At 45.2% G+C, this 18,943-nt stretch overlaps 1 protein-coding gene across 6 annotated transcripts in view; it reads right to left on the bottom strand.

The window, feature by feature from the left end:
* The window catches only part of UBTF (upstream binding transcription factor), a 57,548-nt gene that overhangs the window by 28,548 nt on the left and 10,057 nt on the right, over nt 1-18,943 (bottom strand). For 5 of the 6 annotated variants that reach the window (XM_048516889.1, XM_048516894.1, XM_048516890.1 and 2 more), the window contains exons 4-9: nt 17,872-17,955; nt 12,352-12,507; nt 3,921-3,985; nt 2,507-2,627; nt 1,051-1,161; nt 607-737 (exon numbers count right to left, since the gene is read on the bottom strand). In XM_048516889.1, the coding sequence (XP_048372846.1) occupies nt 607-737; nt 1,051-1,161; nt 2,507-2,627; nt 3,921-3,985; nt 12,352-12,507; nt 17,872-17,955 (668 nt within the window). The remainder of the gene's footprint in view (nt 1-606; nt 738-1,050; nt 1,162-2,506; nt 2,628-3,920; nt 3,986-12,351; nt 12,508-17,871; nt 17,956-18,943) is intronic. The other variant, XM_048516893.1, reaches the window with a different exon arrangement.

Here is an 18,943-nt window from a genome sequence, read left to right on the forward strand (position 1 = left end):
CAGACAGCAGGGGGCGTGACCTACCCATGTGTGAATGACGAAGCCCCACTGAAGAGAAGACACCTTCATGGTAGGTTCCAATCTGTCTTTCTGAGAAGCTCATGGAATAAACCTGGATATGAGGAGGAATGCGGGTACCTGCCAGTTCCCTTTCCTTCCTTCTGAAGCCTTGGATCGCTGGGTTGGCTTCCTCTGGGGGTGGGGTACCTAGTCCACCATCCTAGAAAATCGGGATTCTTCATTAAAGTGCCAATGCCAAGACCTGTTTCTTTTAGTGAAGCAACCATACACATGAGAGAAAATCACAGCCACATGCTGGCTTTAATTTGATCGTCCTCTACAGAGTGTGGATTGTCTACCCTTTCACCCCTGAATCCATACAAGATGGGCTGGTAACAATTGGTTCAAGGTTGAAGCCAGGATCTGACTGCTAAGTCCTACTCTACCACTCAGCCACATACACTACACAGAGCAGGTTGCAGGAATGAAAGCCCTATTTCTCAAAGCACACAGTTCTAGAAAAGAGGAGCAATATTTATCTACATGGATAAACTCTGCAACAGAACACATGCCCCTCCCCCCCCCATTTCCGTCCAAGCAACTTACGGAGGGGGCTTGGTGGGTCTCCCATCAAACTTGTCTTTCAATTGCCGCTCAGCTTTGGTCAGTGTGGAGCGGGGAACTCCTTCTTCGATGTTTACCTCAGGGTGTTTCTGGATATAATCCCGCATCATTTCCTGCAGAAAGCAAACACAAGGAAGGGTTAAAGTCATGGACACTCTGGGGCATGTGAAAAAACCCTCCCTAGGCTCTAGGGCTGGGGCACAGGAGAGGAGCAAACCCACCATCGAGTGACCACATCAGGATAAAGCAGTGGATGCGGCATCCTCGTCAACCGGAAGCGGGGAGTCGCCTTGCAACTCCCCTCAGGTTGGCTGAGAGACACCCACAACTCGGCTCTCGGAGCGCGGCTGGGTTTCTGCAGCTGCGACAAGGCAGGGCTGAGCACAGGGGGGAGAAGATGGAGGGGAACTGTTGGATGTTCCCTACCTCATACTCCTTCCGTTGCTCCAGAGCCTTATGAATCCATTTCAGCCTTTTTTTGTCCGAGAGCTGAGACCATTGCTTGCCCAACGCCTCCTTCACCTCCTTCGTGGTGGCCTGAAAAACCCAGGTGGGTGGGGAGGATAAAAAAGTAGATAAAAAAGGGGAAAAAATAGGGGGGAAAGGGGAAACTGCCCACCTTGCGGTGCAACAGTAAGCTAACCTAAACTTTAGGGATGGTGAATTTGAGAAAAAAATGCTTTCCTCTGATATTTCAGAAGAAAGCAGAGGGAAAACTATAAGCCCACATGCAGGGACGTGAACATTCCACTTAGCAGAAGCTAAGTAGCAAATTCAAATCCTGAGAATCTTGTTGATGTTTGCACATCAAGCACGTTCCTGAGTCCTCCCGGTCATGGAGAAAAGTCTGGCAAGGTCTCACATCTTTCCCCTTCTCTTTCTGACCAAAAGATCACTATTACCCAGAAGATCTGATTTGTAGGCGTGCATAAAACCAAACAAACCACATGCAAACATGTCATACTAGTGTCCAGCTATTCTTGGTGAGGTCAGGTGTTTCAAGGCCAGCAATCGGCTCCCAACAGACACCTCCAAGGCAAGATGGAGCCAGCCCTCTCTTCTTCGTTGTCCCAAGCAACTGTTCAGTGGTGTGTTATTAATCCTGGCTCTACCCGTCTGTCCCATTCTTTCAGAAATCATTTACACCCATGACTATCCCCAAACATCCAGTAACCGTGAGTCCCCAACTATGTCTTCGCTGTGTGGAAAAAAATTGCTTCTTCCCTTTCATCTGCCCTCTGCACCTTTTGCTCACCATTTTCCTGAGAAGGTCCTGAGACATACTTGTTTGAAAAGGAATCTGAGCTTATGCTTTCATGAACTCCTGAGATCCTCTGCCAGTTTTAGTTCAACTAGAAAGGCCCAGCTTCTCAAGTGTGCAACTCCCCTCAGGTTGGCTTTTCACAAGCTTAGAAAAACCACACGCGGAAGCTTTTCCTGAATGGAACTATTTGCGGGGGTGGGGGATTTGAATGTTCCTCCTATGGAAAATTTCCTCTCCGTGCAGGAAAAAGACAAACACGGCAAGGACAAAGTTACAGTGATATCTGATTTGTATAGTTGTTTGTTGACGAAGGAAACATTCAAACATGAAGTTTCCCACTTATGACATTACACACTTTTGTCTTTTAAATGGAAATCTGGTCTTTTAAAGACAGAAACCCAATTTTTTTAAAATCAAAATTTATTCCAGTTGCACAGTCCAGATTGCTTGGGAGCAACAAATATCCAGGTGGGATGCCAGTTCCTCCGTTCCCCTTCAGCCTCTCTGGGATGCAACAGTTACCCTCTCCACAGCCCTTCCCTTCCTGCCTCCACGCTGCCTCAGCCACCCCTACTGCTCATCCTAGCTTCAGTTTCCAAACCAGCTGGAATTACTTACATCAGGACGCACTTTCAGGTAGATCTTCTTCTCGTGAGTATACCAGAGTTGCTGAGGAGTCTTGGGTTTCTCAGGAATGTCAGATTTCTTGGCATTCTGAATGAGATCAGGGTGGTCTTCCCTTCACAGGGTGGAAGTGGGGGGAAAGGAATGGGAAAAATAGAGAGGCTGCAGTAATACGCAAATGTAAAGAAATACACATTTGTCCCTTTAAAGACCTGTAAGACCTACCACACTCCCTCTACCCGAATTCTGAAAGATGTTTTTATTGATTTATGTCTTTCTATTGGCTTCATTTGTATCCCGCCTTTCAGCCCAATTGGGAGCCAAAGCGGCTTACATGGGTCTCCTCTCCTCCATTTTATTCCCTGTGAGGTAGGTTAGGCGGAGAACGTGCAACTGGTTCCAGGTCACCCAGAAAGTTTCCACGGCACGAGTGGGGATTAAAATTTCAATTTCCCAGATTCTAGTCTGACTTTCTAACCTAGGGGTGGCCAACCTACAGTGATGCAGATGTTTGTGCACTACAATTCCCATCAGCCCTGCCAGAATGGCCAATTGGCCACCCCTGCTCTAGCCAGTGCATCACACCCACTCAGAATGCAGGCTGACATGATTTCAGTCCCTTACCAAAGGCAGAGACAGTACATGAGGGCAGAAACAACACTCCAAGAACATCTGAACAAACAGTGCAGAGACAGAAACATGTTTTTTGCTTGGGGGGCGGGATGGGGCTCAATACTGTGAAACTCTTTTCTGTTAAAAGTTGATTCTGAATATTCTCACTTCTTTCTCCTCACAGGGCTATTGTGAGGATAAAATGGAAGTGAGACAAATGACATAAACCACTTTTGCATCCCTAGTGGGGAGAAAGATGGGGTATAAATTAAGAAGAAGAGTTTGGATTTATATCCTCCCTTTCTCTCCTGCAGGAGACTCAAAGGGGCTTACAATCTCCTTGCCCTTCCCCTCTCACAACAAACACCCTGTGAGGTGGGTGGGGCTGAGAGAGCTCCGAAAAGCTGTGACTAGCCCAAGGTCACCCAGCTGCCGTGTGTGGGAGTGTACAGGCTAATCTGAATTCCCCAGATAAGCCTCCATAGCTCAAGCGGCAGAGCTGGGAATCAAACCCGGTTCCTCCAGATTAGATACATGAGCTCTTAACCTCCTCAAACCAGCTTGAATGCTTACATTCATAAATGTTGCTGCTCTTCAAGGACTCAGAAAACTTCAACGGAGCCCCAATTCGGCAACTGTTTAGCCAAGCTCCCTTGAGGATGCATTCACTCATTCATTATCATCATCACTCCCCAACTGCATCTTCTTGCAGTAAAGTTCATATGAATATCAGGATCCACATCCACAACGACAATTCACACAGTGCTAATGATAAGCAGCTGCCCAGATGGCTTACCTAAATCTGGCCAAATTCCGCTCAAATTCTTGTTTTTCTCTCTGGAAGTCTTGAATATACTTCATCTGAAACACAGAGAAAATGGGGGTTAAGAGAGGTTGACCGCGGGTGAAGCTGAACAGAAGTTCTGGAACTGCTGCAACAAACCACTCTGGACAGAAAAGGCAAGAGAGACCAGAAATGAATGATTCCCCATTAAATAATAGGCACTGGACGAAAAAAGTTTCGAGTTTAGTGGCACCTTTAAGACCAATGAAGTTTTTATTCCAGGTATAACTTTAACTCCAGCTGCTAAGAATGATTGTGTCTTATCACAGCAGGTTTCTACAGACCCCCTATACTTTGTATTCTGAGTACGAAAGACTGAACCAATCGGCTGTACAGGGAGGCCTTTTGAAAAGTCAATCAGAGAGCATGGCCAATTAAAAAATCAGTTTCACTTGGAGGGAGGATTCAAATGGAACTTTGATGGGACTAAGTGACACAGGGCAGGGAGGTAGTTGCTGAGGCCATCAAAAGGGGATCAGAAAGATGTCAGACGCTGCTGTAGGGTCGAACACCAAAGCCGCTGGGAAGGCCACTGCCATTTTCCTACAGATCCTCCACCTGTAACTGAGGTTCTGAGTAGTCATCTATATAGTTTCTACAAAAACAAATTATGCCAGACTAATCTTATCTTTTTTTGATAGAGTGACCAACTTTGTAGATGAAGGGAATGCTGTGGACATAGCATACCTTGATTTTAGTAACGCCTTTGACAAGGTGCCCCGTGATATTCTTGCATGTAAGAGGAAAAGATGTGGACTAAACAACACTACTATCAGATGGATTTGTAATTGGTTGACTGGCCGAACACAAAGAGTGCTCATCAATGGTTCACTTTCATCCTGGAAAGAAGTGAGTAGCGGAGTGCCACGGGGTTCTGTCCTGGGCCCAGTGCTATTCAATATTTATATCAATGACTTGGATAATGAAATAGAGGGCATGTAATTCAAATCTGCAGGTGATACCAAATTAGGAGGGGTAGCTAATACCCTGGAGGGCAGGGGCAGGATTCAAAATGATCTGGCCAGATTAGAGAGGTGGGCCAAAACTTAACAAAATGAATTTCAAGAGATAAATGTAAGATTCTACACTTGGGCAGAGAAAATGAAATGCACAGATATAGGAGTGATTGACACCTGGCTTGGCAACACTAGATGTGAAAGGGATCTGGGAGTCTTAGTAGACCACACAAACTGAACTTGAGTCAGCAGTGTGATATGGCAGCCAAGAAAGCCAATGCAATTCTGGGATGCATCAATTATAGTGTCTAGATCAGGGGTAGGGAACCTGCGGCTCTACAGATGTTCAGGAACTACAATTCCCATCAGCCCCTACCAGCATGGCCAATTGGCCATGCTGACAGAGGCTGATGGGAATTGTAGTTCCTGAACATCTGGAAAGAAACAGGTTTCCCACAGTAGTCATAGGTAGGCAGAGAGAAATCATTATGGATCACTTTCCGACTCTGCATTGGTCCAACCTACCTAGAGTACTGTGTTCAGTTCTGGGCACGGCAGTTTTACTGACAAGCTGGAACATGTCCAGAGGTGGGCAACCAAAATGATAAAAGGTCTGGAATTCATGCCTTACGAAGAGACTTAGGGAGCTGGAGATGTTTGAGTCTAAAGAGCCCGAGAGGTTGGGGGGGACATGATAGCTATGTTTAAATTTTTGAATGGATGTCATGTCAAAGAGGGAGCAAGCTTTTTTTCTGCTGCCTCAGAGACTAGGACACAGAGTAATGGATTCAAGGTGCAGAAAAAAAAGATTCTACCTAACCATTAGGATGAACTTTCTATCAGGGCTGTTCGACAATGGAATTCACTGCCTCAGAGAGTGGTGGAGTCTCCTCTTTAAACAAAGGCTGCACGATCATTTGTCAGGAGTGCTTTGATTGTGTGTTCCTACATAGCCGGAGGTTGGACTTGATGGTCCTTAGGGTGTCTTCCAACTCTACAATTCGATGATAATCCCAAAACTGAGTTCTGTACCAGCTCAAAAGCTAACTACAGAATGCTCTACAGCTCTAGTCCAGGAACTGATGCTCAAACTCCTTCCAGACTGAGGGAGCTATCCTTTGATGAATGCCTCAGAGGGTTACTGCCCACTGGCAGAGCCATGAAAGAGCCCATAAGATTGCCAGAAGTGGGGAAGGATTGTGTGCTTGCATGGATAACCACTCAAAAAAAAAGTGAGTACAAGCAAGAACCTGGTTTTCCTCTGCATGACTCTCTGAGCAGCCCTATGTGTGACTGACTAGCAAGCTTATCTGGTTAGTAGAAAAGGCTAGTTGCAGCTTCATGGAAAGACAAGATACAAAAACAGCCTGGTGACAGCATCATGTGACTGACCCACTAGCATAAAATGAGAGGTATATTCAGGAAATTAGCCAAGTTGCATCTATGCAGAACCCCACCTCAGATTAAGCTTGACCTCTGAGAGAAGGCAGGTAAGTGGGGAGAAGTGATCAAGGATTTAATAGAAGTGAGTGGCATACTGAGGCAAGCTGGAATGAATATCAGTAGCACAGAGAAATGGAGGCGGCAATTCACTTTGATCAAAGGTCCCCGACCTTTCTCAGTCTGTGGGCACCTTTGGAATTCTGACACAACATGGTGGGCACAACCACAAAATGGCTGCAGCGACTTACCTTCAATTACTCAGCGAAGATCCTTGTGCTGTGGAGGCAGTTGCCGTCCAAGCCGAGTTTTTAAAAATCTGCAGAGTCAATTAAATCCCCAGCAGCCATCAAGAGCCCACAATGGTGAACAGAAGTTCCACCTGGACCCCACCCCTTTCTAAAACACTTGAAGTAAAGGCTCAGGAGCTTCCTGACTTGGACAGACTGAGAGCTGATTCTTTTGAAGTATTTCTTACAATAACCCAAGAAACTACCTCTCCCCACATCCTCAGTACAATTTAAGTAACAACACAAAACTCAGCACTCATCTTTATTATGGTTTGTCTGCAGGTTCGGATAAGAAAACCAGCAGCATAGGGTCTTGGGACTATAAATTAATTTTGGCAGACATGTGGGATCAGGATGAAATGCTACCTTAATCTGATGGAAAACCACACACAGGTCATGTCCCAGAGTACAAAGATCACTGGTCTGGTTCATAGATGGAACAACTACAAAGGCAGTCTTAAAATGAAAGAAATCTGAGGTATCATGCTATGTAGGTTCTCCTAGTAATGTTGAATGAAACGAGGAGAGACTCTATGCACAGTCTGAGGTTTTGAACTGGAGGAAGCAACTGGACAAGTCCCTGTAGAAATCTATCAACCACTGAGTTAGAAAACAACAAACTAGCTGTGAACTTGAATGAGGTCAGCAGGAATTATCAACTAAAACAGACGATGACTCCCAAGCGCTGTAGATGAAGAATATACTAGGAACAAATTGTCAAACATCAAGCATCAGCACAGCAGCAATCAGATGAAGACTGGGGCAGAGATGATTCTAGCAGGGTGGACGGTGGCGATTTTGGCCTCTGAGCAACCACAGAAGTTGCCCTGGCTACCATGGAGTTTTGAAGACTCGGAATGCTTTGCTGAGCTCCACCAATACTTCAGAGAATAGGGAGAGAACTGGGAACACATCCAGACTGATCTCGTTCGGGCACTAGTCTTAGATGACATTGCATACGAGACCCGCTTTAGTCAAATCCCCTGGTTTGTTGGCAAGCATAGGCAAGAACTGTGAGTCTTTGTTCCAGCTTTGACTGTCTCCACCAACTGGCACCACAGTGTTTATACGAAGGTCAGATGCTTTACTATTGCTTTGTACCTTAATTCCAGAAGTGGAAATTGCTGACAAAACCAGTGTCTGTAATAGTCACTGTGTCGTGCTGATAGCGATATAAGAACCATAGCTAGACAAAGCCCCTGTTTGTTCTTGTGGTCTAGGGAGTCCTTAAGGAAATTCTCCCCACCCTTTGAAAGGATTGCTCCCGAATGGAGGGCCACCAGTGGGGTGTGAATGGGTGGCACTTGGAGATCCTCTATTGCCTCGCAGCTCTGGGTATCAGGTCCAAGGAGGTCTTGTTGCCAGGGGAAGCCCATTCCTTTTAATGACTGTCTTGAAGTGGTCTAGGATGGGGCAGCGAGAAATAAGCTTAACTGGCTGCTTGGAAGCTCTATTGTCAAAATTAGCAGAGGCAGAGAGCTTAGTATCCCCCCCCCCCATTAATTGGTACTTGATGGCACTAATAATTTTTTCAAGAGCCTTTGGAAGGGCCCCCTAGCAAGCAACCTGTGATTCCTCCTCACCTCCAGTTCAATCTTACTCTTCTCTATCCAAACCCAGTTTCAAATCTAGTGGAGGGGGAGCCCTCAAAGCTCAGCTCCAGTTCTTCCCAACATTACAAATGGTGAGATTTTGGGGTGGGCTTTTTTTGTGCTGCCTGGGGGGGGGGGGCCCTCACTGGACAGAGCCCGCTTCCTCCCGATCACTGGAGTGGCCTGGGGAGAGAAATCTCCTTGCTTTCTGTACTGCCTTCCCTGTCGATGCCCTGCCCGCCTGAAGCTGTGCAATGTTTCCCTGTGTGCGGGGGGAGGGGATGTCACTCACACTTGCTGTCTCACCTGCTGTTTTGTGTCAGGGAGGTGAAAAGGCTAGCAGCTGTGCCTGCCTGCCCCCGCTGCCCTGCTGCCACATCATAATTAGAGCCCAAGGTAGCAACCAGGGGTTTAAGTTCCAGACAGAAGAAGCAGTAAAATTTTGGTGAGGAAGATGGAACTGCCACCCATGGAGAGTGAGTTCAGGTTTTGCTTCAGTACACTGGAGCAAAACCTGACTCACTCTCACTGGCCATCTTCCTAGAAGCTTTACTGCTTCTCTGTGGCACAACTCCAACCTGGAGCCTCTCCATGAGATCCAGAGTCAGGCAGTAGTTTCTCTTTCCTAGCAGACTCTCTTTCAATTGTTCTTTTGCAGTGTAGCTCAGAAATAGCAACTTGCGGGGCTACCAGAACTGGAAAGGCAAGCCCCCTACAGTCCAGGAGAGTAGCAAAACATTTCCACAGCCCTGCCTGAGCAGTTGGAAGTGTGACCTGAGCATCCGGGATGACAGAGCCCCACTTAAGGAGACCTAATATTATGATAGAGGCCGATGGCTGACATAAGTCTGAGGAAGTGCTTAAAGCAGTAAGCCAAAATATTGATATTTCCTGACGCCTGATACTGCGGTGTGCCTTGGGCAGGTTTATGGATGTTGGACCAATTCTGTAACAGAGATCAAGTCTCTTTGAGGAGAGGAGGATGAGGAGAGCGAAGTCAAAGAAACCTGGTCTAGGAAGTTGCCAACCTAAATGTATATCCCACACAAAATAAGCATCAAGGAAATGGTGGCAGAGTTCTACAAAGGGACTCACCAGTTACAAGAGCATTTTCTCATCCTAATAGGTGACTTCTAAGGCAAAGAGACCTTTGCAATGCTGTCCTAGGCTTGCAGCCAATTTTAGCTTGCGTTTGCAGAGAAAGGCTATTCTTGGTCCCCAAAGCATTATCTGCTTACACTGAGTTGGATTGAGAAGGGGGTATGATGTGGAGAGTTTAAAGACTTTGTTTAGATTAGAGCGTCAATCTGGTTTTGGCCTGCTGCTGTGGCCTGGGACAGAATTCCACCAAAGAACCACTGTATTTTTCAAACACGGGAAGACAGCAGTTGGAGGATCTAGACCAGGGGTAGGGAACCTGCGGCTCTCCAGATGTTCAGGAACTACAATTCCCATCAGCCCCTGCCAGCATGGCCAATTGGCCATGCTGACTGGGGCTGGTGGGAATTGTAGTTCCTGAACATCTGGAGAGCCGCAGGTTCCCTACCCCTGATCTAGACGAAGCTGATTTACAAGGATGAGAGAAAGGCTGGGTGACCACAAATTTCCTGGCTGGCTGATTTTGTTTAAATCACCATTCGCGTTTTCAAGTCCTTCTGCCAGGAGAAGCATGAAACAGGCCTGGGTCTTCCATACAAATTTTCACACCTCCCAGTGGAGAAGTGGACTAGTGCTCAGGTGTGCCAACTTAAAGCTAGAGTGCCACAGTGTTAAAGGTTCAACCAACATTATGTTTTATAGCATTGATTTTCAGTTTAAACTTCTTGAATACCTCCTTCTGGATCAATTTAATCAACTTATGTTTATTCTCCAGCAGTAGCAGCAGAGTTTGGATTTATATCCCCCCTTTCTCTCTTGTAAGGAGACTCAAAGGGGTTTACAATCTCCTTTCCCTCCCCCCCTCACAACAAACACCCTGTAAGGTAGGTTGGGCTGAGAGAGCTCCGAAGAACTGTTGACTAGCTCAAGGTCACCCAGCTGGCATGTGTTGGGAGTGCACAAGCTAATCTAGTTCACCAGATAAGCCTCCACAGCTTAAGTAGCAAAGCAGGGAATCAAACCTGATTCTTCAGATTAGAGTGCCCCTGTTCTTAACCATGCTGAAGTTGTAGAATGGGGTCAGCAGTTCCCAAAGACAATTCTGGGAGTGAGACATGTCAGTAAAGTAATTGGTGACACAAATGATAACTGTTCAACTTGAGTAGGTTTTCCTGCCCATGCTGTTGTGTTTTTCTTTCATTTTATCAGTGATTGCAGAGAAAAGTGTTTTAACATCCTTGGAAGAGTGGATGACTAATAACTACTGAAATGATAATTGGAAGAATTACAATAGTTTATATTACATAGATGACAGTAGTTGCTGGATCTGTCTGAGCAGTAGCAAAGGGTTTTAGCAGTTACGTCATGAATGGTAGTGAGAAAGCAACAGCAAATTTTTGGGGTAGAAAGGAGATAATGACATAGCTGCTGCCATTGGAGGCTGGTGCAGTTTCACTGCAAAGGAGATAGGGCCTAGCACAGAAGCGACAGCTGCATAAAACTGTGGCAGTATCTAGGTCATGGGGGCTTCACAGATACCCTGGTTATAGCACGAGGAATACAAATAGCGGAGAACCTTCTTGCAAGCCATGATAGTTCTCACGACAAGGGTATGTGGAATTTAAGGTAGACCATTTGGTATATGATTCCCAAGCATAATTGAGTCAATACTAACATCTATCTGCATCATCACATTGCAAATAAGAGGGTAAATGGAAATATCTAAATAAATAACATCTGACAGGGCTGGAAAAGGTACCGATCCTTCTGGTTATGATGTTGGAACAGTCCTCCACAGCATCATGTAGGAGCCAGTCGTGCTACCAATGTGGGGACTACCAGTGTGATGAGTACATGGGACTACCATGTAGATCGGAAACAGGATTTTTGCTGAGATGACCCTGAGAATGGAGTGCTGCCCACTATTTGCCCATTTTAAAAATACTGCAGGGCAAGATAAAGGCACTTCACTGAGGAGGAATTCTTGCAAAGGCTTCATCGAAACATATGAGAACTGCTTCCATCAGCACTGGCACTACGTTAAGCGATGTTACTGAAGTAGACGGAGGTATCAGTTAAGGCAGTGGTGGTGAACCTTTGGCACTCCAGAAGTTATGGACTACAATTCCCATCAGCCCCAGCCAGCATGGAATTGCCTTAACATTCTGAGGTTGGACCCAACCCCCACGGCAGCCATTTTGTGGTTGACCATGCCTCGCCCATGGCAGCCATTTTGTTATTCCAGAAGAGGCTGTGGTAGCATCAGGGGGCAGATTATGTCAGAAAAGATCACATAAACAGGCCCTCGGTGTGGAAGTCAAGGTTCAAACGCTTCCAGTTCCCAGCCATAGTAAAAACTGTAGTTAAAAAAATATTCTCTTAATTCAAATAATTTGGGTTGGTCTTGCTGTATGAACAAATATATTATCTGCACTAGTAACTAACCCCCTCAGGCACAGAGACCTTGGGGAAAAGGGGCATTTTTCTTGCCCTGGCCTTTTTGTAGAAAGCGGCAGCAGCATCCTGAAATGCAAACCAAGTGAGAAGAGAGAGAGAAATCAGCCCAAAGTGGCTGTTGTGGGTTTTCCAGGCTGTGTGGCCATGGTCTGGAAGTTTTTGCTCCTGGTGTTTCGTCTGCATCTATGCCATGGAATGTGATTTGCAGACAAACACCATGGCCACACAGCCTGGAAAACCCACAACAGCCAATTCATTCCAGCTGTGAAAGCCTTCAACAACACATCAACCCAAATTCTTCATGGAACAAATGGCTTCTCCCCCACAAACTCGGTTTCTTTAGACAGCCCCAGCAATCCCACACTGCAAAACCTTGGTTTCCTCCACAGCAGTCCTTTGAGGATGATAAGTCTTTGGTGTCCTGTTTGCAGGGCTTTTGCTGAATGTCAAAGATGCACCTCAGACAAGGCAGGCCCGTTACTTCAGGCAGGCAAATTTATTGCACCTCGCAGATAATCACACGGCCCTTTCCAAAACCAACGTTGCCTACCTTTTTCTTTTCAGGGAGCTCCTTATACTTTTTGGAAAGTATCTTAGTAAGATCCAGGTTGCTCATCTCCGGGTGCAGCTTGGCATATTTTGCTCGCTTCTCCATGAAGAAACGGAAGTAGGGGGTCAAAGGTTTCTTGGGGAAGTCAGGATGCTTCTGAATTGGGGGGGGGGGGCACACACAAATATGAAATAACATGTCAAACAGACCAATTTCTCAAAGATGGTAAATTTTGGTTTAAGAAAGAGAATAGAGCTAAACATTTGGAACAGGGCACCCTACACTTTTTAAGTAGCTAATGGAATCAACTAAACAGACCCATAACATTCTGCCTGCTCAATAACTTTTTGTAGCAGTAACAACCCACGGCACAGTGCTTGTTTCTCGCCTCATTGAACTATCAAAATTTAAGTGAGCAAAAGCATTTTTGGTGTTTTCCATATTCCAACTCTAACACAGGATGAACTATCGATATACCTAAATTGTTGGGAAAAAAAGCAGTGAGTGGATGGGAGGGCATCACAATGGTCTTATTTTTTCTTTTTATTTCCTTAAAAGAAAAAGAACAAATATGGGAAAAACTTTCAAGAATAAGCATAGAAGACAAAAATGTAATAACAGTGATGGTGGATCTAGACAGAAGTTTCTACAAATGGTTTCCAAATATCTAAAAACAAGCCCATGCACAATAACTGCTGATAAGCCAGGCATTCCAATACAGATACAGGAAGAGGTGGGATCCAGCCAGTTCTCACCACTTCTCTAGAAGTGGTTACTAATTTTTTCTGAGTGCCGAGAAGGGGTTACTAAAGCAACCTCCCTGCCCAATAGGGACTGGAGGTGTGTGTGTGCGGCGGCGCCACTGTTTGAATCCCACCACCATCGGAACCTGTTATTAAAATTTTTGGATCCCACCACTGGATACAGGGCTAAGATCCTCAATCCACTGATTTACCCAGTTATGGGCTTTATCTTTCCAGTGTTACTACAAGTCTTTCAACTGTAACAAGGCCCGGAGGGTCCACTTTAACTGACCATTAATCCAAGTGACAGGCAAATTTTCATAACGTCAGTTGCTTTTAAACTTTTAAGACCGGTCTTGTGAGAATCTGAGAAGTTAATTAAGAAAGGAAACCTCCTGTGAGAAACAAAAGGGCTTTATCCTCCAGGGCTGGCTTTGGGGATAATATAGTCTCCCCCTGCCCTTTTTTTTGTCATTTTAAGTTAACTGTTCCCAGTTTGAGGTAACGTTAATCATTTTGCAATCCTGGATGGTGCACTTAAACAGTGAGATATTTTCAGTGTCATGGCTTAATTGTTCAAATTATTATAATTTTATATTTAAAATACTTGCACAAATTTTATGGGGAAAATCCCCACAAAGTCCAAGTAAAATTAACACTTCATCATCTACAGCCCTACCTTAGTTAGAAACTACAAAGGATCCCTCCAGAGAAGGGATCCAGCAGGTTCTCACAGGTTCCCGAGAGTAGGTTACTAATTATTTGTGTGTGCTGAGAGGGGGTTACCAATTGGTGATTTTGCCACGTGATTTTTGCCTTAGTTACGCCCCTCCTCTCAGCAGTAGCACGCAGAACTTGAAGCAGTCTAGCAGGAGGTGCACCGGTGTGCGTGCATTCGTTTCCCACCCAAGGACCAGCGCAGCGGCTGCGTCCTTGCCACAGCCAAGCCCAAGAATGCCCTGCCCCCGGAATGCCCGGCCACGCCCTGTTGTGCCCCGCCCAGCCCCATTGGCGCTACGCCACAGTTTGAATCCCACCACCATGGGAACCTGTTACTAAACATTTTGGATCCCACCACTGATCAGATCCAATTGCTGGGTGGGGTGGTGTCCTCAAAAAATTCCTGCTTTAGAACACTGACTTTTTAATGGGTAGCCTGCTGTTTGCATGAATCAAAAATGAGTTTGTTATTCTTCTCTGAGGGGCTGCCTGCAATCCTGCTCACAGCGGATCCACTTGTGCCATAGCACTTCTGCAGACCATTCCCTGTCAGTCCCTAGGGACTCATCCGGCCTCTTTTCTTCTTCATCTGGCAACTGCAAGGCTAAGAACTTTGCTTTCTGCTTAACAGAGAGGAGACGTGATACTTCATGAAATAGTTTCACAAGCCAGAGACTCCCAGGCAGGGGAACTCCATCTTCAGCAGGATGCTCATCTGATTCTGGTGTGGTGTTACTCCCTTGCCTGCCAACCCATCCAGACTTCTCTTCCCTCCCCCTGCCTGCTCCTCCCTTCCCCTTGGTGGTGCTCTGTTCCCACCCTCTTATCTCTGAAGTTTCTAACTGTTCTCCTATTTGTCCCTGCTCCACTTCCATTCCTCCACTGTTGCAAACCATTTAGGGTTGGTATAGCAATCTCAATGTTGTTTAATTGAGGTCCCCCTCCCTATGTTGCATGAATGGAAATCACTGCTAATTTGGGGAGGGGGGAAGCTAACTCTTCAATTTTTAAAGTTCTTAGATTTTCCTGTAAAAAAAAAATCCCAGAGATTCTTCCCATTTTGAGGTGATTATCTTTTGTTCTATAAGGTGGGAACACACTTAGGAATTAGATAGAATTAGAATAATAGAATCATAAGTTGGAAGAGACCAAGTCAAACACCCTGCAATGCAGGAACACACAATCAAAGAACTCCTGACATATATTCATTCAGCCTGTTTAAAAACCTCCAAAGGAGACTCCACCACTTTCCGAGGCAGTGAACTCCACTGCTGGACAGCCCTGATGGTCAGGAAGTTCTTCCCTTCACTTTGAATCCATTACTCCGTGTCCTAGTCTCTGAGGCAGCAGAAGACAAGCTTGCTCCCTCTTCAACATGGCATCCCTTCAAATATTTAAACACAGCTATCATGTCCCCCCTTAACCTACGCTTGTCCAGACTAAACATACCCAGCTCCCTAAGCCTCTCTTCATAGGGCATGGACTCCAGACCTTTTACCATTTTGGTTGCCCTCCTCTAGATCCGTTCCAGCTTGTCAATATGAACTGTAGTGCCCAGACTGTACACAATATTTCAGGTGAGGTCTAACCAATTTCAGAATACAGCGGTACAATGACATCCCTCAATCTTGACACTATACTCCTATTGATACGGCCAAAAATCACATTGGCTTTCTTGGCTACCGCACCGTATCACACTGCTGATTCATGTTCAGTTTGTGGTCTACTAAGACTCCCAGATTCCTTTCGCATGTAGTGTTGTCAAGCCAGGTGTCACCCATCCTATATCTGTGCATTTCATTTTTTCTGCCTAAGTGTAGTATCTTACATTTATCTCTGTTGAAATTCATTTTGTTTGTTTTGGCCCAGCTCTCTAATCTGTATATGTGACATTTCATCAGTTAAGATTAAAGATTTTTAAATTAGATTTAGACACATCTTTAATTTTAGCTCAAAGAGCCACCTTCCCATCTATTTTTATTTTTTAAATGTGTGAGACTTGAAAAAGATTATTTCCACAGTAGCGTATTATACCTCCACAGTCAAAATATAGCTTAGGCTCATTCCGCACACGCAGTGCTCTTTCAGTGCTCTTAGAAGCTGTGCGGAATAGCAAAATCCACTTGCAAACAGTTGTGAAAGTGGTTTGAAAATGCATTATTTTGCATGTGCAGAAGGGGCCTTAGACTCCAATCATCATTCCCTTCGCTTGCAAAAAAGAGCTTCAAAAAGAAGGTATGCTAAATCAATTTGAATGTAAGTTTTGTAATTCTCTACAGGGAACAACGTAGAACAGAGAAAACACAGAGATCCTTGCAAGAGAAAAGACTGGAACTGAGACCACCAGGGTTCAAACGACTGTAAGCCAGGGCACTGGAGTATGGTGGGAAATCCTCCAGATGACAGTCTCTTGATGTATGGGACAACTCTTACAGAACTCTACTTACAAGGAGGCACACCTCTGTCTTACTGCCACAGGCCAATTTCTGTGGAGCAATACCTGGAACGGGCAGTTTTTTATGCACCCCTGATCCTTGGCATTGAATAGCAGCTCACCATGCACTGAGGAGAACAGCCAAAATCATGACTCACTATGTAGCACTTCAGATGTCAGGGATAAAGAAATGAGTAATTCATGCTTGCCCAGAGCACCTTTCCCACAAGTTAGCCATCCCCCACATCTCTGCAGGATCCCCTGCTCCTACTCTTCCTAGTCAGCCATTTCTGAGGGGGAGGCAATTCTGCCATGCCCACACCCTGGACCAGAGAAACCCAACCCCGTTTTGTTTCTGTACCAGTTGCTGCTTGGAGTTTGCCACCTTCAAATCAGAGGCACGGTCCAAATTAGAAGCATGGGAGCCAGAAGGGACAGAACGACTGGGAGCCAGAAATCAGATCTGGCAGAATATCAAGGCTGGGAACGTGGGCAGCAGCCCCACAGGACAGGGAATACACCAGTGAGTGTACGGTAGTGAGGAACAGGTCAAAGGTCAGGAAGAAGACGAGTTCAGATTAACACCTCACCTTTCTCTCCTAAGGAGACTCAAACTCCTTCCCTTCTTCTCCCCACAACAGGCCGGTGGGGCTGGGAGAGTATGGAGAGGACTGTGACTGGCCCAAGGTCACCCGGCAGGTTTCATGTGGAGGAGTGGGAAAAGAAAATCCAGTTCACCAGATAACAGTCCGCCACGTATATTGAGAAGTGGGGAATCCAACTTGGTTCTCCAGATTAGAGACCACTGATCTTTAGTACTACAGCATGCTGGCTGTCTGTGAATGGATCATCACTACTCTCCGCCTTAATGTTCTCAGTAAATGTGCAAAGGAGGTCCTTCCACAAACCAGCAAAAAACATGGTTCGACAAGGGGTCTATGGGTTGAAGACCAATGCTTCAGACTTCAACATCTTGGACTGGTGCATTTCTTAGTTTTTGTTTCACTTTAGCTCGGGTTGAGGCGTAATGCTGAAGGTGTCAGACTAGAATATGGGAAATCTAAGTTCAAATTTCCACACTGCCATGGAAACTTGCTGGGTGATCTTGGAGCAGCCATACATTGTCCACCTCACCCCTGGCAAGTATCTGGATGGAAGACCTCCAAGGAACACCAGGGTTGTGATGCAGAGGCAAGAAATGGCAAACCACCTCTGAACCTCTCTTGCCTTGAATACCCTCACCATAAGGCAGCTGTGACTTGATGGCCAAAAAGGACACTACAACCCTCATAGTGAAACTTTCCAACACACACAAAAAGTGGCAACAATGTTTCAAAATACACAGACATGTCAGCATCTTTGTTGTGAGAAAGTGAATGAAATATGAAGTGGCACAAATCGGGGAAAGGTTTCTTTTGAAATCCTTCCGATGTTGATTATAATCTCAAAGGCACAGGTGGGTTTGAAGAAAGAAAGACAAGATGGCTCAATCAGCCAGTATGCTTAGGGGAAATACTGGCCTACCATGTAGTACCAAGGAAACAGAGCGAAAAATACTAATTTGGTGCCTTCGGGGCAGAAAGTCTTCTCGCAGACCCATCCCTTTAATGAATCCACACCCACCTTCAGTTTTTTGCCTTTGTAGGGGTTTTTCACATGTTCCTCAGCATCCATGATCAATTCTGTCAGAGTTCGAAACTTCCTCACCTGCAGGGAGAACCAGAAATTGGGGAAAGAAGAACATGACAAAATGCCCCCCCCCCCCCCAATCATTTCTACAGCTGCTTGTTTTAACTGGCCATCCACAGTGAGGTCCTCAGCAGGCTTAACACTTTACAGGACTGAATCATAAATCGACTACAGCTTCATTTATTTAATCTGCAAAGGTCAATTTTAATCAGTAGGACTGAGATTCAAAGACACACTTGTCTCTTCTCTGAAGGAGTTCTGAATATACAGGAACAAACAAAAACTCGAGATTAATTTTTCCCCTAACAAGTGACAGTTTATATCAAAAGTTCTGATACTTCCTTCAATCTCTCTTAAAAGGCAATTAAATGGAGGCTGTTGCAACACACAAATTTACTTTCATTTGCTAAATCTATCATCAGACAAGACTCTTACTTAGTTACCATAGTTACGACATTTATCTGGGACCGTTTGTCAACTGCAACATTAAATCAGCAATATAAGGAAGATCATGTGACTCTCTAATGTGGGGCAGCTGCTTTTTGCAGCAAAAAAGCCATTCTCAAAGGCCAGTTTGTCAGAAACATGCAAATAAATTTTTATTTCGCAGCTTTGTTTAGGAGCTGCCCTTCAAACCCTCTGGTGTTGAAGCAGAAAGACTTCACAGCTAGAAACAGAATGTCTCGAAATGATTTCCTCTTGAAACACTTATCTTCTACAATTTGAAGACTAACAGCACAATCTGATGCAAAGCTACTTTGAACTAATCCCATTGAAATTAATGGGTTTGGACTGGAGTAACTCTCCTGAGGATTGCACTGTACATACAACAGAGAAAAAGGATTATAAGGAAACAAGTTGTAAGAAAAAAATATAGGATCTAGTAAAAGCATTGTCGTCTGCAAAAGAGGAGGGCATTGAAAGAGAAGACAGGGAGAAATTTGATAAAGAGTTGATTAGAAATCTAGAGAGAGGTACCAGGGAGATAAGCTGTACAATTGTTCCG

The sequence above is a fragment of the Sphaerodactylus townsendi genome, linkage group LG15 (genome assembly GCF_021028975.2).
Source record: "Sphaerodactylus townsendi isolate TG3544 linkage group LG15, MPM_Stown_v2.3, whole genome shotgun sequence".
Lineage (NCBI taxonomy): Eukaryota > Metazoa > Chordata > Lepidosauria > Squamata > Sphaerodactylidae > Sphaerodactylus > Sphaerodactylus townsendi.